Source organism: Bubalus bubalis, chromosome 15, assembly GCF_019923935.1.
Source record: "Bubalus bubalis isolate 160015118507 breed Murrah chromosome 15, NDDB_SH_1, whole genome shotgun sequence".
Taxonomy (NCBI): Eukaryota; Metazoa; Chordata; class Mammalia; order Artiodactyla; family Bovidae; genus Bubalus; species Bubalus bubalis.
This window is the reverse complement of record NC_059171.1, coordinates 44,909,826-44,931,141: the sequence shown is the minus strand read 5'-3', so window position 1 is coordinate 44,931,141 and position 21,316 is coordinate 44,909,826. Positions and strand designations below refer to the sequence as shown.

General features: G+C 38.5%; 1 protein-coding gene across 3 annotated transcripts; it reads right to left on the bottom strand.

The window, feature by feature from the left end:
• Window positions 1-1,705: 1,705 nt before the first annotated feature.
• ELOC (elongin C) lies at window positions 1,706-21,259 on the bottom strand. 3 transcript variants are annotated; one of them, XM_006054199.3, is made up of 4 exons: window positions 21,122-21,259; window positions 10,287-10,340; window positions 8,127-8,270; window positions 1,706-2,135 (listed from the first exon to the last, which is right to left on the bottom strand). In XM_006054199.3, exons 2-4 carry the CDS (start codon window positions 10,288-10,290, stop codon window positions 1,945-1,947), a joined length of 339 nt encoding a protein of 112 aa, XP_006054261.1. In that variant the 5' UTR covers window positions 10,291-10,340; window positions 21,122-21,259; the 3' UTR covers window positions 1,706-1,944. The 3 variants fall into 3 exon arrangements, with proteins under 3 accessions (XP_006054261.1, XP_044784613.1, XP_006054260.1); XM_044928678.2 differs by having other exon boundaries at window positions 21,098-21,245; XM_006054198.3 differs by lacking the exon at window positions 21,122-21,259 and adding an exon at window positions 20,949-21,091.
• Window positions 21,260-21,316: the final 57 nt, after the last annotated feature.

Sequence of the window (21,316 nt, the reverse complement as noted above, 5' to 3'; positions counted from 1 at the left end):
ACTGAATAAAACAAGAGGATTTTGTGGTGCTATTCTCTGTGCAGAAAAAAATATCGGGGATTTGCTCATAATTCAAAAAGTAAACTAATTACCAAGGTTAGACAACCATTAAGGTTTCAATACTATATAAAATCATCTGTTAAATTTAACCAAATAAAAATTCCTACTATTCAGTCACGTGACAGATGTACTGAAGCAAATAGTTTCATACATCCTCAGAAAAACAGTTAAAATTAAGGCTAAAAAGATCCAACACCAAGTGTTCATTAAACCTTTCAGTCAATAATCTTTATTAACATGCAAGTGTCATTTGCCACAAGATACACAGTTTTCCTAATCTTTCAGTTCTTTTTCAATATTTTAAACTTGAGGTTACTTCTGGATCTAACATACAAAGTAACCTACTAAAGTGGGTCAAAGTTAAACTTTATTCTAGCTATTACCTTGACCTTTAAGATCATCACTTAGGTTTATAATTGGCATTATTTGTCACCAAGTAGCAGAATATAATTCTTGTACTTGATAATCTTCTATACTAAAATATGTACCAGTATGTCTTAAGAAGTTACTAAAATATATGCAATTAACATTTATATTTAATTGCTTTCAATAAGCTGGAAAGTTCAATGTTAGGTCTTCTAAGTGGAAAAATTACTTTTATAGATCTTGGTTGTTTATGGTCTTTGCAAGTTCCAGAAAAACTGGTCCATATTAAACCAGTCTCAAAGAAGCTAAAGGTTTAATTTATAGACCCTGTAGTAACAGCTCTGTTTTGCTACTAAGATAAAGACTATAGTAAATCCAACTCTAGTGCTTCTTTTCCCATGACTAAGCAGAGACACTCTTACAGTTCTTAAAAAAAATTTTGTCTTAGTATAGAAGCTGAAAGGCCTCTCTTGTAAGTTTGACTTCAGCAGAAGACCCAGATTATGACAACCTGTCTACTGGGAAATGCGTTAAAAGAAGATAATAAACTATATCAAAGTGCATTATAAGATCTGCACTGCATCTCTTCAGGTTTTAGTATTTTATAACATTTCAGCCGAGTGGAGGAAGACTAAAATAGTTCAGAGAAGTCTTGTTCTTAGGATCTAGATGAAGTTCATAAAGTTTAAAGCATATTTAAATAATGAGAAGTGTACCTACAAGGGACTATGTAAGAATGAATATTGTAAAGGAAACTTTATAGTCAGTGAAAGTACAGTACTTTGGATTGGCCGAAATGCACAATGTACATGAAACCAAATGCACGTGTAATTTACTTGTTGACCATGTGGCTATGGTTCAAAAAGTCCCTGCTCCAAAAGCTGTACCTAGTACTCTTCCAAACTGATTTTAAATAAAGTTTTTTAATTGTAGCAATAAACAAAAAGACAAGATACACTTAAAACAATACTGCAGTTTATCAAAAGACACATAAGAAATTTCAACTCTCATGTCTTTGACAGTTATAAAAATCAATATTTTGGCTAAGTTATAAACATGTTTATAATGCAATTATATGCAACTGCATAACTCTAGTAATGGTAATGACAGCTATAAGATCAGAATAGGTTTTTTAAAAAAAACACTAAAAACATAAAAATATGTAGCCCCATTATTTACCTGTAGAACGTGTTCAATTTATGCCTAAATTTCAGCATTTATTGTATCATCACTTCTCTAATTTAAAAAAATCACATCCAAAGGATAAGGCAAAACCACCTACGAATTGGTATATTTGTTTATTTCTCAATTTGTGAAAATGTCCTTAATTTGTTGATGTAGCAAACAAACTTCAACTCTGATTGCTATGCAAAAGAACAGAAGATAATCTGCTTTGCAATGAACTTTAAAGTTCAACTGCACACAGGCAACATGCTATATATGAAAAAATTACTAACTGAACTACAGGTATTAAATACTGAAAAAGAGTTAACAGTTTATTATTATAATTTACTTTATTTAACAATCTAGGAAGTTCGCAGCCATCAGCAGTTCCAGTGCAATTTCAGGTGCAATTGGGAATTCAGGAATCTCCGTGGAGCTGTTAGTGTAGCGAACCTTGTAGGTAAAATACATGCATACTTTCGATAGCACGTGTGAAGGGATCTCTCTAAAATTGACTTCGTTAGTTTCATTCTCCGCAAACTGACCTGGAAAAGAAAAGGAATTTGTGATATATAGGCTGAACTGTGTTTTCCTCCAAATTCCTATGTTCCTCCAAAATTCCTAACTCCCAATACTTCCAAATGGGACTATATTTGGAGACAAGTATTTAAGGCCCTGGACCAACTTAACTGGTATCCTTATCAGAACTTTTCATGTCATGTTTTGACTTTAGACTTCCACCTTGTTCATCTGCAAAGAGACTTTTGGCTGTTTGAAAATTCATAACTTTATCATCAAAGTGCTAATCCAGTAAAAGAAACCAAGAAACTTCCAGTCATTCGGAGAATGGAGTAAGAAATGGCAACCCACTCTGGTATTCTTGCCTGGAAAGCACTATGGACAGGACAGCCTGGCAGGCTACAGTCCGTGGGGTTGCAGAGAGTCAGAGATGATTGTGCATGCACACGTACACATATGGAGAAAGAGATAAAGTAAATTAAAATTCCCCCAAATAAAATATGGCAAGAAACTTAAACTCTACAGACATTGCCAGATAGAATGTAAAACAGTACAACCTCTTCGGAAAACAGTCTGACACTATCTTATAAAGTAAAATATATACTTATAGCCCAAAGAATCCACCTGCAATTCGGGAGACCTGGGTTCAATCCCTGGGTTGGGAAGATCCCCTGGAGAAGGGAATGGCTACCCACTCCAGTATTCTTGCCTGGAGAATTCCATTGACAGAGGAGTTTGGCAAGCTACAGTCCATGGGGTCGCAAAGAGTCAGACACGACTGAGCGACTTTCACTTATAGAATGGGAAGTTAGGTTGCAGACACACAGAGGTTAGACAACAATGTGAAGACAGGGAGAAGACAGCTGTCTACAAGGCAAGGAGGGAGGCCCCAGAAGAAACCAACCCTACCAAATCTTTATTCCCATCCTTTGGAACTGTGAGAAACTAAATTTCTGTTTAAATCATCCAGTCACTGATATTTTGTTATGGCAGACTAATACAATGCAAAAAGGATAAACCCAACTTGCATCAAATGAAGTAGCTAGCTCTAATTTCTGAGCAGAAACATAAAAAAAAATACTATTAAGATTTAGTCTAGGTCAAGAGTCCCCAACTTCCAGGACCTGATGCCTGATGATCTGAGGGGGAACTGATGCAATAATAATAGAAATAAAGAGCACATTAAATGTAATGCACAAATCATACCCAAACCACTCCCCCACCCCAGCCCCCAAGTCTGTGGAAAAATTGTCTTTCACAAAACTGGTCCCTGGTGCCAAAAAAGTTGGGGACCACTAGTCTAGGGAATCGAGTATTTATGGATAATCAGGAGCTCTGTGCTATGTTGCCATGTAAATATAAACAATAAGTGAAACACTAATTTTAAAAAATCTTTTCAAGGAAGTAAATCCACTGTTTTCCTCTTTAGTTTTTAAAAACATGACCATGTTAATGAAATCTCATAAGCCATTATATTTCTCTTTAATAACAGTTCATAAATTTTTTAGTGATCTCTAAAAATTTCTTTAGCTATATAAACTTAAGATAATTTACCCTTTACTATTGGGATAAAATATTTTCTTGACCGTCTAGCATTAGCACTGTGCACTGAATAAAAAAAGACAGAAAAATGTACTTTCTGAGAAAAGAGTATTTTAAAAGTTTTCTATTAACGTCTATTGGTTAGGGTTAGGCTGAGGAAAAAGGAGAGAAGGAGCCAACAAATAATTCACAGCAATGAAGTTAGCTTTCTTTCCCAATAACTACAACTCTCTTGCTTGGACATATGCATGAAAAATTACCAATAGGCAGTTGTTAAGCCTTTGACACTAGATCACATTAGTGTTTTTTTTTTGAGGTGAAATGCACATAACATAAAAGTCCCCATCTAAGATGTATAATTCAGTGTAGATTCACAGTGCTGAGCAGCCAACCACTCTTATTTGGTTCCAAAATATTTTTGTCACCCCAGATAAAACCTTGTACCCTTTAAGCAGGGCTTCCCAGGTGGTAGTAAATTCTCCAGCCAGTGTGGGAGACCCAGGTTCAATCCCTGGGTTGGGAAGATCCCTTGTGTAGGAATGGCAATCCACTCCAGTATTCTTGCCTGAAAAATCCCATGGACAGAGGAGCCTGCTGGGCTATGATCTACAGGGTACAAAGAGTAGGACACGACTGAGCAAGTGAGCACACATGCACACACCCTTGAAGCAATTCTTTCCCACCCTCCACCCCCAGTCTCTGGAAAACACCAATTCACTTTCCGTTTCTACGAAATCATCTATTCTGGATATTTCATACAAATGGAATTATACAACATTTGATCTTTCATGTCTGGCTTCTTTCACTTAGTATAATGTTTTGAAGGTGCATGTATCAGTATTACATTCCTTTTCACATAAACGTGAAAGTTGGTTTTAAGTTAAAGGAGATCAGGCCTATAAAAGAAGCCAAAATTCTCTAATCTTAAGTTTTAACTAAGATTTTGTTGGCATTCGTGAATTTACCCCCTCAAGTACATCCTAGTTCTGTCTCGTAGAAAAGCCTAAAGCCACGCAACTCAGGAGCAACGAGTGCTGCTAGCACCCAGAGTGGGGTCTCTAAGTACCATTTTCCACTAAAAAAACCCAACCAACCAAAAACAAAAAAATCAGGGCTCTTTAGAAAAAGTTGCTTTCAGGATTGAGAAATAATGTACAAAATGAACCTGAGAACTGTTGTTATTACAGAAAGCAGTGGATATCCAAGACTAATAAAGCCATGTCACAAGGACGCAGAAGCCAACTTGATGTGCCCCCTCTGGCGTAAAAATGGAGCAAATGGAGCAATCTGAACATCAGTGAAAATGACTGCACAGGACTGAAAAATATCCAATATATATGTATACATGCAAACAAAACAAACATTCTTTACTATTGGAAGATGCTGGAGAACCAATTTGCTACTCTGAAAAATTACAAGGGAAAAAAAAGCAAGTGTTTATCCGTTTTTCCTCCCTGTACAGATTGTATTTCAGGGTAACCAAAGAGTTCTTTACTGGAAAATTCTAAGTAATAAATGTAGAAGAAACGACAGAATTAGAAAATCCCTGTTTTACAATTCTGAATGAAGTAAATTTCAGCAATAGCCCCAGTGAATGCTAAAACTATTATATGAAAGACTGACTGGGGAACTGCTCATGGACCAATCAGCTTGATAACTCTGGAACCCACTAACCAGTCTTGGCATTGCTAAAAGACACGATACAACAGGAATACAAGACTTCTACCTATAAAGTACTCTTGTTAGAGAGATGAACTGTATTTTAATCAAGCCTCCAGAGATCTAATTTTGAGTTTTCAAGATGAAACATGACTTAAGTCTAGTCTGGATGTCGACATTATACAAATAACCTGTCTCTAGTAAGACAAGGAAAGAAAAAAAAGAGTTTTGCAGGGGAACAATCATAGATTTCTGCAAGTGAAATGGCATTATGTCAGGAGTTTGCTTGAAATACTCTTAAAAAAAAGTCAGAATAGATGAAATGAGATTGGCAAAATACTGATAATTACTGAAGCTGGTTGATGGGTACAGGAAGGTATGTTATGCTATTTCCTCCACATCTGGGTTATGTTTTAAAATTTCTATAGTAAAAAATATAAAAAAGGGATTGCAAAGGATCCCAAATAGCCAAAACAATTTTGAAAAAGAAAAAGGGGCCTAACACTTTCTAATTTCAAAACTTACCACAAAGCTGCAGAAATCAAAACAGCCGTATACCGGTATAAGGATAGATACATATACCAACAGGAAAGAATTGAGAGTCCAGAAATAAACCTACACGCTTACAGTCAACCGATATCAACAAGGACGCCAAGACCATTCAATGGAGTCAAGTATGGTCTCTTCAACAAATAGTACTAGGATGTCCACAAGCATGAATGAAGCTGATTCATACTACATAAAAAATTAACAGTATCAAGGACCTAAATGTTAGAGCTTAAACTACAAAACTCATAAGAAAACATAAGGGTAAATCTTCATGACACTGAATTTGGCAATGGATTTTTAGACAAGACTCATAAATCACAAACGAGAGAAAATAAACCAGACTTCATCACAATAAAAAAGGTTTAGTACATCAAAAGACACTATCAAAGGACTGTCCTGGTGGTCCAGTGGGTAAGACTCTGCCTTGCCAACCTGGATGAGAAGGAAGTTTGGGGGAGAATGTATACATGCAAATGTATGACTGAGTTCCTTTGCTGTTCACCTGAAATGATCACAACATTGTTTGTTAACTGGCTATCCCCCAAAACAGATTTTAAAAGTTTAAAAAGAAAAAAAAAAAAAAAAAAAAAGAATCTGCCTTGCAATGCAGGGGATGAAGGTTCATTTCCTGATTGGGGAACTAAGATCTCACATGCCCGTGGAGCACTGAAGCCCAAGCACTACAACTGCTGAGTCTACTAAGTCCACATGCCACAACTAGAGAGTTTGTGCTACAACAAAAGATCTCACATGTCGCAACGAAGATTCCATGTGCTGCAATGAAGATCCAATGCATCAACCCTCTCAAAAAAAGATACTATCAAGAAAAAACACAGCCTACAGAATACAGAAAATATTTGCAAATTATGTATCTGGTAAGGGTCTAGTGACCAGAATTTATGTGCTGTGTTTAGTTGCTCAGTTGTGTCCAACTCTTTGTGATCCCACAGACTGTAGCTCACCAGGCTCCTCTGTCCATGGGGTTTCTCCAGGCAAGAATACTGAAGTAGGTGGCCAAGCCGTCCTCCAGGGGATCTTCCCAACTCAGGGATCGAACCCAACCCAGGGGTCTCCGGCATTGCAGGCACATTCTTTGCCAGGTGAGCCACCAGGGAACCCTAAGAATACTGGAGTGGGTAGCCTATCCCTTTTCCAGGGGATCTTCCTGACTCAGGAATCAAACTGGGTTCTCTGGCATTGCAGGCTGATTCTTTACCAGCTAAGCTACCAGGGAAGCCCCCCAGAATTTATAGAGAACCCTTAACAACTCACAAACACAAGTCAATTAAAAAATGGGCAACAGAATTGGACAGATGTTTCTCAAAAGAAGATATATAAATGACTAAAAAGCACACAAAGTTATGTTTAACATTGTTAGTCATTAGGGAATTGCTAATCCAAACGACAATGTAAAGAGATACCACTTCACACTCACTAAGATGGCTATATCAGAAAAATAGAAAATAACCAATGTCAGAGAGGATGTGGATAAAGTAGAACCCTCAAACACTGCTGGTAGGAATGTAAAATGGTACAGCCACAGTGCAAACAGTTCAGCATTTCCTCAGAGTTAAGCATAGAATTACTGTATGCTCCAGAAATTCCAATCCTCAAGAAAAACTTTCTTGAGGTAAAATGTTAAGAATAGATATTTGGGGAAAAAAAAAAAAAAAGAATAGATATTTGGGAGGCAGTAACTTAAATAAACTTCACATGTAACCAGGAGCACATATCACCACAGTCCTTCTGTGGTGAACTCACCATGGAAAACTAACATAGGGAAATGATCCTTCCTGTTACAAAATAATCAATTTGGTCTTAATAAAACTGCAGTAAATAACTGAAAACAGGAAATAGCAGATGCCATTTTCCCCCCAATCCAACGTAGAGACAGTGTTAGCTGCTCAATCATGCCCGACTCTTTGCGACCCCATGGACTGTAGCCCGCCAGACTCCTCTGTCCATGGAATTCTCTAGGCAAGAATACTGGAGTGGGTTGCCATTCCCTTCTCCAGGGGATCCTCCCCACCCAAGGATCGAACCCGGGTCTTCTGCAGTGCAGGCAGATGCTTTATCACCTGAGCCACCAGGGAATGCAACATAACCATGCAATAATTAATGTTAGAACAGTTACTGTTCTAACTTTTAATGTTAGGACTGTTCTCTCTTTTAATGTTATGAGCTATTTAATTCAACTTAAATCACATTCATCAAACACTGAAAGTGAAGATACAATATATTAAGAGGAAATAAAGAAATGTACCTACCTGGGCCACTCAACATGGCTTTTATTGTTCCTGATGTTAGCGCATGTTCTCTCTTTACAATAAACTCATGACCATCTGAAGATATCAATTTGACATACATGGCATCAGGGCCCTCACAGCCACCATAGGTTTTCTCTTCTCCATCTAAAGTAGGTAAGTAGTAAAATGATTTCTGACTCACAAAATGGATTAAAAACAAACAGGTTTACCAAAGTTAGTATTTGAATAATTCAGACCTGGACCATTTCCCAGGATTTTAAAGTTTTTAACTTCTTGTATAACTAGTCTCTAAATATTTTGGCCACACAGTTTGTGGGATCTCAGTTCCCCAACCAGGGATTGAACCTGGGCCATGGCAGTGAAAAGTGCTGAGTCCTAACCACTGGCCCACCAAGAACTCCCAAGGATATTTACTTTAGATGAAAATGTACCAGTATTTTCAAGGGAATAGTAACAATTTGTGAACATAGCAGCACATTCGAATTTAAGACTAAAAGAAAACATTCAAATAGTAAAACTTTAAACCTGTCACTTGAAATACTCATTTAAAAAATAAAATGCATACTGTGTTTTGGAATAGCTGTTTGTAGGCCATGTGAGTGCAACTTCTGACAAGCCCATATTCTCAAAATTAGAGCTTTCTTTACTTAAAAAATGATCAAAACATTTTACTGCTCAGTTTAAATTACTGCATGAATACTGAAGTAATGAATATAGACAAGTATTTTTAAAAATTCAAAGCACAGGTGAGGTAGCTAGCAGCTACCTCCACTGCCGCCATGCTGGCTTTAGCCAGAGGAGTTTGTGCAATATAATTTTTTGAGGGAGTATGTACTTTTATACATCTGTTTACAATCTTTTCTCACATACATAATTTTACAAGTTTGTATTGACAGAATTTTAATTTTTATGATTACCAATATTTGAAAGAAAACATCTTAAGGCTTATTCTAAAAACTCAGGAAGCCTTAGTGAGAAGTATAGAAGCTGAAGCACTGTTTAATTACAAACATACATTTACTCATTCATCTGTTAATACAAATTCCTAAAACTGAGATTAATAAAGATCAAAATTACTTATGTTCTACCACTGCCAAAATTGTTTAATCTGAATATAACTGGGAGGAACCATTCAGACAAATCTAAATTTAAATGTGCCAGGAAAGACTTCACTCTTCACCCAATCTCTAAAGTAGGAAATTATTTAAAGGAGACAAAGAGATAAATAAATACAGTAAGTAATCCTTGACTGGACCCTTGATTTAAAAACTGTGAAGAACACTATTGAAGAAACTGAAATTTTGAATATGGACTGAATTAGGAGATGTATGCTTAAGGATTTAGTATGGAGTTTTATGTGCTGCATGTTCAGTTGTGGCCAACTCTGTGACCCCATCGACCGCAGCCCACTAGGCTCCTCTGTCCATAAAATTCTCCAGGCAAGGATACTACAGAGGGTTGTCATTTCCTACTCCAGAGGATCTTCCCAACCCAGGAATCGAACCAGAGTCTCCTGTAGCTCCTGCATCGGCAGGCAGATTCTTTACCACTGAACCAAATGGGAGGCTCCTTGAGTATTACATGTACAACTAAATAAATAATACAGGCAAAAAGGCTTATATGTGTTTTTGTATGTATATGTGGGTATATAAACACACACACACAGGAAAAGCAAATATGACAAAACATTAATTGGTGAAGGCCACAGTGTATTATTCTTACAATTTTTCATAGTAAAAAGCTGGGGGACTCAAAAATGCAAGTAACTTCTAAATCTTCGACTATTCAAGCATACAGATTTTTAGCAGTTTTTGCCAACCTCTAAGAACAAAAATAAAAATAATTATCAAGTATTTAAATTTATACGTTTAGTGGTTTTGGGTTTTTTTTTTTTTTTGAAACAAAACCATTTTCAATGTCTGTTAGGAGAGTTTCTAATTTCTTAAGTAACAATTACTCACTAGCAATCACAAATTAAATCTGGCACAATAATGTTACTGATCTGGCTTTCAGAAATATATAGTAAACATAGGTGTTGATATGAACAACTAATTTTCAATCCACTCTATTTTCTTACTTGCATTCACCGACTCTGAAGGTCTATCTTTGAGAAGAAAGCTTCAACTAATTGAATGACAAAATTACTTTTATATAACTTACCCATTATGTTCTTATGAAATTCTACTTTGCGTCCACAGGAACTTTAGTAGTTTCCTGAAAAGATAACAATGCTATATTGAGATCAATGCCAGAATAACATGTTTTCGCCCAGTATTATTTACTACATCCTTTAGTGTTACAAGTGCAAGGATTCGGTCTCTCTCAGCTAGGCAAATTTCCCAGTCACCACAATAGGGAAGAGTATTAAGTTTCTGAACATCTGAGAAGATGATCACCTGCAGGACAGGGAATTCTAAATACAGATTTGTCTCCTACTCTTTTAAGGTAACTATTCTGACAACACTTTAAACATACAGATGTTGTTCATTAGGAGCTGAACTGAACTTGAAAGAGACTCTTGGCTTTAATCATCTTTGTATATTATATCTGCTAGACACAGGTAGACACCAAAGCAAGTATCTGCTAAATGAATGACAACATGATCAACCCAAGGATGTGACTTTCATGAGAATAAAAAAGATAAGGCCTGCCCTCTTCTTAGGTAAGCGTGCACATCTATAATACATGTTCCATCCATTCTGCACAGAGGCTACCAAAGTTCTGAGATTTAACAGTGAAGGAGTTAAAAATTAATTCTTGAGAAATCTTAAATTTTACAAAAGAAATAACTGCTAAAGGAAAAGAGCTCATATTTTCAGCAATTTGTATTTTAACAGAATTTCTTCAAAGAAGGATTTTATTTGTCCCATTATTTTTATGTCATTGTCAGGAAAACAGCATATTCTAAGTACCCTGTTCTCTAAGAAATTTCTGACCAATAAACCTATGTCAAGTTAAAGTGTTAGTTGTTCAGTTGTGTCTGACTCTTAGCAACCCCATGGACTGTAGCCTTCCAGGCTACTCTGTCCATGGAATTCTCTCAGCAAGAATACTGGAGTGGATAGCCATCCCCTTCTCCAGGGTATCTTCCCAATCCAGGGATCAAACCTGGGGCTCCTGCATTGCAAGCAGATTCTTTATCATCTGAGCCACCAAGGAAGCCCTAAACCTATGTAATCCCTCACCTTAAAAAATGATATCATTGATGTATAGCAAGGCTGAATGATTCGTTCCAGGTAGTGACAAAGTAGGAGTAAAAATTAAATGTTAGTCTAGAACCCTCTCCAAGAATGGAGGGAGATATTTAAAGGGTTATGTCTAAAGCAGGCAATTTAACATTATTACCAAGTTGAGAGTCTAATGAGTATAAACACTGCATTAAATGCCTTGCATACGTTATCTTATTTTAAAACAATACTTCCACAGGGAAACTGTCATTACCATTGTAGAGACTAGCAAACACTAAGAGGCTGCTCTACTTGCTCAAGGCTTCCACAGCTTAAGTGGCAACATGAGAATTTAAACCTAGATAGGTTTGCTTTAGAGCCCACATTCCCTTCCATTATTCCATAAAGCCATGGTGATAAATTCCGGCTCCTATTAAAACTTCTTTTCGACTACTGCTGAGAGGTGCCGATATAAATCCTTAGATAGTTCTTTAAAATTTAAAACCAGTACAATGTCTGCTACTGCTAAGTCACTTCAGTTGTGTCCGACTCTGTGCGACCCCAAAGACGGTAGCCCACCAGCCTCCCCCGTCCCTGGGATTCTCCAGGCAAGAACACTGGAGTGGGTTGCCGTTTCCTTCTCCAATGCATGAAAGTGAAAAGGGAAAGTGAAGTCGCTCAGTCGTGTCTGACTCTTGACCCCATGGACTGCAGCCCACCAGGCTCCTCCGTCCATGGGATTTTCCAGGCAAGAGTACTGGAGTGGGGTGCCATTGCCTTCTCCAGTACTATGTCATTATGGTAATAACAGTAAGCAATTTAAAGAAGTTTTCAGTCATTATTAGTTTCTTCTGTTCCTTTTATGGTAATAATAGTAAGCAATTTTAAGAATTTTTCAGTCATTATTACTTTCTTCTGTTCATACTGCTTTGTACTCATCCTAAAAAACAAACACACACACACATAAAAGGAAAAAATGCTAGAAAAGGTAGAATTTCAAGTGCTAACTTTTCTTTAAAAAATCTCCAGAGTAAAAGCTTTAGGATGTTTATTTAACTAGCAGTAGCTAAGCAACCATGAAAAGTCACACCTTAGAAGCCTTCTGGGTAGCAACAGTTTTTCCACGGACTTGTTAATATAGTAAATAAATTCCATAATTTATACAAGGGTTAATGGTTGAGTGGGAAAGGGAGCTCCCCATGACTAACAAAGAGTAAATCAACATCAACAAGAGTAGACTCTGATACCTAAGAAGTTAAAATAATTGAAATGATTAAATTTGGACTTAACCCACAGATAACCTATATAAATCTAAGTTTGGGGTTACAAAAGCTCAGTGTGAACATTCACTCTGTAACTGAGCAAGTTTCAAAATAGGAATTAGGTAGGTAAAAGGAAGTGATTAAACAGTGGATTGAGAATAGTTCTAGGCAGAAGACATGAACAAAGGCTTGATGTCATTGTGTTTTAGAGAGTCATATGTAAAATTACTCTTAGCATTTTTTTTTTAATGTTTTGGTAAAAAACAGAAATTCTGGTGAGCCTAAGGCCTATACTGAAGCCAGTTTTCAGCTACTGTCATTCAACACCAAAAAGATCTTTTAACAGCCCATCCCTTATTTGAAATGTTACCTTTGTCATACACTATATTACTACTATATTATTATCATATGCTGTATCATACACTATATTACACGGATTTCTAGATTGTATTCTGTTCCATCAATCTTGTTTATACCTGACCAATATTCCCACTGTTTTAATTACAGTAGTGTGATAAACATGCTTTTGCTAACGAGTTGGGCAAGGCCCCATTTTGTGATTACACACTTCTTGTTAGGTCTACTTTTAGCACTTTACAGTCCCCATTATGAATGAGATCTCTTTTATACTGTACTTTCTGAAAGGCTATTGCTGGTGTTTTAAAGAAAACCTTTTAAACTCAGTAAGTTGATTTTGTATTCTAGCATCTTCACCGAACTCTCTTACTAGTTCTAACAGTTTTTCAGCTGACTTGCTTGGATTAGCTAAGTAGATGAGAGCAACAGCTGCAAATCTACAGCTCTGTAGATGTCTAACGCATTACTCACAAGAATATAATAGCAATTAAAGAACCAAATGTTAAAAAAAAAAAACAACAAAAAACACCCACTGAACTCGAGATCAGAAGAAAAAAATACAAATAGCTCATAGACCCCTATAAAAATGTTTGGTTCCAAAGGAAACATGAAAACTAAAACATTACACTGATGTATAGAACAGTCTTTTGGACTCTGTGGGAGAGGGAGAGGGTGGGATGATTTGGGAAACGAGTCACCAGTCCAGGTTTGATGCATGATACTGGATGCTTGGGGCTGGTGCACTGGGAAGACCCAGAGGGATGGTGTGGGGAGGGACGAGGGAGGAGGGTTCAGGATGGGGAACACATGTATACCTGTGCTGGATTCATGCTGATATATGGCAAAACCAATACAATATTGTAAAGTTAAAAAATTAAATTAAATTAAAAGAGAAAAAAAAAACTTGCTAAGAACCATGATTTGAACAGGAGGGGAAATGGGTAATATAAAACAAAAATAGTACAAACTTACGAAATATTCTGGGGCAGTGAAAAGGATTAAGTTAAATATATGTATGTAATAACATGGAAATACCACTAAAATAAACTTAACTTTTTTAAAAGCAGGTAAGAATGATAGATATAGTTTTATGCCATTTATGCAAAATAAATGATTTCTCACCTATTAAACTCATGTTTTCTGTAGGAAAATATATAAAAATGACCCCGAATAGCCAAAACAATTCTGAGAAAGAAGAACAGAGTCAGAGGTGACATGTTCCCTAATGTTAAACTACACTACAAGCTGCCGTGCTGCTGTTGAGCCTCAGCGATACATGGAGTCTTACGTGTATGACGCAGAGGCTACGCTATGCTTAGTTGCTCAGTTGTGTCTGACTCTTTGCGACCCCATGGACTGGAGCCCGTCAGGCTCCTCTGTCCATGGGCTTCCTCAGGCAAGAATACTGGAGTGGGCTGCCATTTCCTTCTCTAACTACAGTAATCCCAACAGTACATAAAAACAGTCTCACAGACTAATGGCAGAACAGAGAGCCCAGAAATGAGACCACAGTTACATGATCAATTCATCTATATTAAAAGCAGCAGAAATATTCAGTGATAAAAAGACAGCCTCTTCCATAAATGATGTTGGGAAAACTGGGCAGCTTATATGCAAAAGAAACAAAACTGAACTTTCTCACACCATATACAAAAATAAACTCAAAAGTGTATAAAATACTTAAACGTAAGACCTGAATCATAAAGCTCCTAGAAGAAAACATAGGCGGTACATTCCTTGACACTGGTCTTAGCAGTATTTTGGGGGATATGTCTCCTCAGGCAAGGAAAACAAAGCAGAAGTAAACAAATGGGACTGCATCAAATTAAAGAAAAAGCTTGTGCAAAACAAATGAAACTGTCAATTAAAAGGCCACCTATTGAGTAGAAGTTTGCAAACAGTATGTCTGATAAGGGGTTAACACCCCAGATATGGGGTTGGCCAAAGCTGAAGCTCCAATACTTGGGCCACCTGACGTGAAGAGTCAACTCACTGGAAAAGACTCGGATGCTGGGAAAGACTGGGGCAGAAAGAGAAGAGGGTGACAGAGGATGAGATGATTGGATGGCATCATCAATTCAATGGACATGAGTTTGAGCAAATTCTGGGAGATAGTGAAGGACAAGGAAACCTGATGTGCTGCATGCAGTCCATGAGGTCGAAAAGAGGAGGACACAACTGAGTGACTGAACAACAACAAAAAAGTTCGATAACATCTTATGGAAAAACCAGAATGAACTTTTTGGCCAACCCAATATTTAAAGAATTCATACAACTCAAAATAAAAAACCCCCAACCAACCCAACTGAAAAATGGGAAGAGGACCAGAATAGACATTTTCCCAACGAAGACACACAGATAGCCAAACAACACATGAAAAGATGCTCAACATCAAAAATCACCAGGGAAATGCATATTGAAACCATAATAAGATACCATTTGAGACCTGTCAGAATGGCTATCCTCATTTTTGACAATGAATAAATAACAAGCACTGGCAAGGATGTGGAGAAAAGGGAACCCTTACACAGCATTGGTAGGACTGTAAATTGATGCAGCCACTACAGAAAACAGCATGGAAGTTCCTCAAAAAATTAGCACTAACATAGATCCAGAATTCCACTTCTGCAGATTTTTTCTAAAGTCAACAAAAATGCTAATTCAAAAAAATGCATGCACCCCTGCATTCATTTTAGCATTATTTACAATAGTCAAGATGTGGAAGCAATTTAAGTGCCCATCAACAGATGATAAAGATGGGACATACACAATTCAAGATTACTCATAGAAAAGAGTATTAGTTATAAGAATGAGAGCTTGCCATCTGCGACAAGACGGATATCACGCTAAGTAAAATAAGTCAGAGAGTGAAAGACAAAAACTGTATGATCTCACTTACATGTGGAATCGAAACACCAAAATGAATGAACAAACATAACAAAACAGAACCAGACTCACAGAACAAATCAGTGGTTGCCACACAGGAACTGGGTGGAGGAATGAGTCAAACAGACAAGGGAGATTAAGAGGCACAAAACTTGGGAGGGGACATACATATACCTATGGCTGATTCATGTCGATATCTGGCAGAAATCAACAAAATTCTGTAAAGCAATTATCCTTCAATTAAAAAAAAAAAGAGGTAACAAACTTCTATGAAACGTGATAAAACGTAAAGCATCGGGAATACAGTCAAATATTTTAATATCTTTGTATAGTAACAGATGGCACTAGACTTATCATCGTGGTGATCATTTTGTAATGTATAGAAATACTGACTCATCCCTGGTGGCTCAGACAGTAAAGAATCTGCCTGCAACGTGGGAGACCTGGGTTTGATCCCTGGGTAGGGAAAATCCCTTGGAGGAGGGCATGGCAACCCACTCCAGTATTCTTGCCTGGAGGAGCCCCATGGACAGTATTCTTGCCTGGAGAAGCCTGGTGGGCTACAGTCCATGGGGTCACAAACAGCTGGACACGACTAAGCACAGCACATGCTGTACATCTGAAACTAATGTATTATTGTAGGTCAATGACACTTCAATTTTTTTTTTAAAGAGCATTGAAATACATGTCTGAAAGTACTAGTTATTTCTAGTCATTTAGAAAACTATAATTTAAAACTGATTTTTTAAAAAGAAACAAGTATGTGGAACTAAGCTGCTTTTGAAGGAAACAATGGTCAGTCAGTCTGATAATTTGTTCTTAACAATAATATGTAAGAATATGAGTGATTTGAAAAATGAAGTAAATTACATTAACCAAAAATTATCTAATGTTATTAGAGAGGCTTTGGCCATTAATACAAATTGACAGAAGTTACACAATTCTAGTTTGTAAAAAGACATTAGAATATTTTGCCTAGAATATGCTTATAGTGTTGCTGAATTTATGTCTCAGGATGATATATAATTCTCATTCTGGGATTTCCCTGGTGGTCCAGTGGTTAAGACTCAGAGCTTCCAATGCAGAAGACATGGGTTCAATCCCTGATAGAGGAACTAACATCCCACAGGCCACCCAACACAGCTGAAACATTAAAAAAAACAAATTTTTTTTTTTCTATCTTGAGACTCAGATAGGTTTAAGTAATAAGACTTCTGTTTCTTCATCTCCCAAATGAGGAAACTGAACTAAACTGTGTCTAAAGTCCCTTCCAGCTCTACTATTTTATGACTGAACCCATCTGAAATTCACCCTCCCTCTACAAGTGCCCATAATTCTCAATTTCTCATCTTTATTAAACAGAGTGTCTCCCACACAGCGCAGAACTCAAGAGCTTCAGAGTGCTGTGTGTTCCACTGAGGCTGTCCTGTCTGCCACACCCTGTAACCAATCTAATCTCCCTCTCAGGCAACGATGTCCAAACTCCCTTGTCTTAGTCTAAAACGCAAGAGCAAAAGGGCTTCCCTGGTGGCTTAGTGGTAGAGAATCAGCCTGCCAATACTGGAGACACGGGTTCGATCCTTGGATTGGGAAGATCTCCCGGAGAAGGAAATGGCAAGCCACTCTGGTCTTCTTGCCTGGGAAATCCCATGGACAGAGGAGCCTGGCAGGCTACAGTCCACAGGGTCCCAAAAAGCGGGACACAGCTTAATGACTAAACAACAATTATACATTCTATGCACTATAAAAACCTTTCAACGATGGACTAAAAATAAAAAACAAATACAAAGGAAAGCCAGAGCTTGCTTCACTCCACTGTTAACATGAGGACTGGCACCATACACACCTCACAGTCTTTATACTTCTTAACTCCCTGACCCTCCTCTGATGTAGCTAACCCACCCAAAATCCCAATCCTGGCCAAACCCAATTCTCCACCTAGCTCAGGCCTCAAATAAAAAGCTGAACTGGCTAAAGAAAAGTCACAACCATTTTGACTGGTCTCTATTTTAAACCTATGGCAACACACTTTAAACAGGGACTTGGTATCACAGTAATCCCCTTAACTAACTAGTTAACTGGCTTTCCTACTCAGAAAATTTACAGCTCTTAAACCTCCCACATTCCTCTCCTCCCTACCCTAACAACTTCACTTATTTCACCAAGAAAACAGAACAAATCACTTCAAATGCCTTGTCTTTTCCACCTTCATCCTACCTGCATACCTATATACCATATACTCTTGTCCATTTTCCTGTTTCAAAAGCTGCATAAAAATCATCCTTCCTACCACAGTGATCCAAGAACTTTGCTCCACCCCTATTTCCATCAACACATCAAATGCTGTATCATCATCAAGACCACCCACTTCTCCATAACCCACAATAATCAGTCTTTTTAGACTACTAGTCCAATCAAAGTGCTCTTGTCCGATTTCAACTACTCAGTCACTAGGTCAATTTTTAATCCTCATATTACTCTTTTATAGTTGACTCCAACCTCTTTTCTTCCATTAGCATTACAGATGCCACACCCTCCTGGCCTTTCGGTTTCCATCACTGCTCCTCTAATCAGTGTGCTCCCTTCCCAGCCATCTGCCTCTTCTCCATCAATACTCTTGATGTCCTCTGGTCTGTAGTTTTAAGTACCACCTATAAAACACGACTCCAGGATTATCTCCCGAGCCTGACTTCTGCTCTGAGCAAGGAGCTCTGAGTAGGGGTATTCTATTGCCTACTACTGCACATATTCTGAGCTGTATAAAATTATCAAATTTAGTACATTCTATACAGAACTCCTGCTTTATTCCTTAGAAACCAGTGCACCCTCCCCAGTCTTCCTCATTCCAGGAGATGGTGCTACTGTTCACCCAGATGTTTGGGCAAAACAAGGTGATTCTTCCAGATTTTTTGTCCTGGGGTTAGTAAGACCCATTTGGCTCCATCTTCAAATTATACTCCGAATCAGACCGCTTCTCACTTTCAACTCTACATCTCTAGTTCAAGCTACTACAGCTCAACTGAACTACTACAAGCTGCCTTAGGAGCTGGTTTCTCCACTTTCCTCCAACTCAGTTTGCCACTCAGCAGTTAGTTATCAAAAGCATTCCCCTACACAAAATCCCCTAATGGCTTCTCATTACAAACAGAACAAAGACAATAAAGTTCCATTTCATTTACTGCTTGCTAACCATTCTGCTCTCATCTCCCATCACTCTTCCTTATGCTCCAGCCACAATGACCTTCTAAGTATTGTACTGGGTCAAGTTCATTTCTCTTAAGGTCTATGCATTTGCAGTTACTGCTCTCTCCAAAACTCTTCCTTCAGCTCTTCATTATTTTGGTCTCCAGGCAAAACATTAAGTCTTCAGAGAAGGAGGTCTTCCTTGAGCACTTCTCTTTCAAAATTACACACTCTCACCCTAGTCACCCTAACTTAATCTAACTCTAAATCTAGTTATATTCTCTTTACATTTATCGCCATCTGAAACTATGTTTGCTTACTTAATGTACAGTCTCTTTCCTCAAGCTCCAAGAGGGCAGGCTTCATATATAGTGCCTAACATATAGAAGATGAAGATGCTAAATAAATATTTGAGTGAATGGCACTATAGTTTTCTTAATCACCAAAGCTTGAAATCACTGATGAGATTTTTCTGATCTTATTTAATAATGGAACAGTAAACATTTAGGACGGATTAGCTAAAATGCATTAACACATACCAGTGTAAATACAAAGACTTTTCAGATATTTTCTAATACTGAAAAATCTACAAAAAGAAAAAAAAGATAAAGTTACACCTTGTTTTCAATGTGTGGCTGAGTGCCTCTATTTTTTTCATGTTTTGAGTGTATTTCTGATTTGTTGAAGTGTCGAAACAGGTTGTGTGCTGGAGTTCCTTCAAGACAAAAACAAACCCAGCTTGGTCTAGGCCATTACCTGTTTCCCATCTGTAGTTATTCGATGAAGTCATGTACATGACGGTTCTGTAGCAATAAATGTGCCATTTTTATTTTTAAAAAAATCCAAAAAAGCAATTTATAGGACACAAATACTTTGGAACTTGATATATAGAACTGACTCTAATTCTGACTACAAACTATTGCCTAATCATATTACAGAATTACTATAATGAAATGAAACTAGCATCTTCCATTTGAAATAAATTTATATATATAAAACTTGGAATGGTAGCTGTTGGTTATTAGGTCGATCTCATACTTAAGGAAAAAAGGACAGTCATTTAAAAATTATGAGGCCAAAATCATCACTGGCAATAAACGCTTAATATCCACGATGACAGGAGCCATAGTTGTCTCTTTGCCATTGTATCTCCGAAATGAATGAATCCACGTGTGAACAGTGGTGTTTTAACATCATGAATTATACCACAATTACAATGTAAACGAGATCGGAGATGTCTCATTTTAGTCCACTAAACAAAACAGGAAAACTACCTGGCGATGAAAAAGCAAATTTGGTAGTTTGAAAATAAGGTTTTAAAACTCTAAAGGATTTCGGTTGTTTTCTATACTGAAGGCGACGCAGAGTAGAAATGCTCGCACTAGTAACTCGAACTCCATAAACTAAAGAGGTCCACAGCAGAAACTTAATGGCCACCGTACTTGACACTGGAGGCCTCCATCTGATAAGACTGGGCGGCAGATGCTCGACAGACCCAAACCACCAAGTCGGGCAGAGATCACCCAACAAGTTGCCCCGAAAGTAAAGTTCTCGGGGTCCCGCTACAGGAAAGAGCGAGGGCCCTCTTCTGTGACTGGGGACCGGCTCCAAGGAGAGGACGAACCTGAGTGCACCCGGGGAAAGCAAAAAAGGAAAAGCGACAGAGCTGCCATGTTCCTAACTCCACCCTCCTCACGCTCAACCCCGAAGAGGCCCAGTCTCGCCAGCCGCCGCCCCTCCTTCCTCCCTTTTCCAAGCCCACCGAGCGGCGCCAGGGAACCTCCCGCCGCCCTCCTCTCCCCTCCCCCAAACCAGGAGCCGAAGCGGCAGGGCAAGGTTAAGCTTCCGTTCCTTCCCCGCCCAAATGGGAAGGGGTGGGAAGTGGGATGGCGAGAGCACTCAGTACGAGCCTCCCCCGTCCCCCACGCGGGCCCAGAGCTCCGTTCCCACCCTAGCCCGAGACTCACTCGTCAGCTCCGCAGCTACCGCAGCAACCGCACCGGGTCCCCGCGCACCGCCACAGCCCCTACACCAGGGCCGCCCCCCCACCCCCAGCTGCCTGCCTCCGTGGGTTCCGGGGCAGCAAGAGGAATCACTTCCGCTGGGTCACAGATACCTTCTATGCGCGGGAGATTAGTACCTGGTGAGGCGGAGACGCGCCGAGGCGGTTACTTGCCGGCGTCTACAGGAAGTGCGCAGCGCCCCCCTCCCTTCTTCCACGGGCCAGCCTACGAGGACGGCGGTGCCGGGAAAAGTCTCAGCCAATCCTATTTTGGGTTTTCTGATTCCCAGCATGCAGCACCGACCCTAGTCTGATTTCCGAAGGGACCTCATC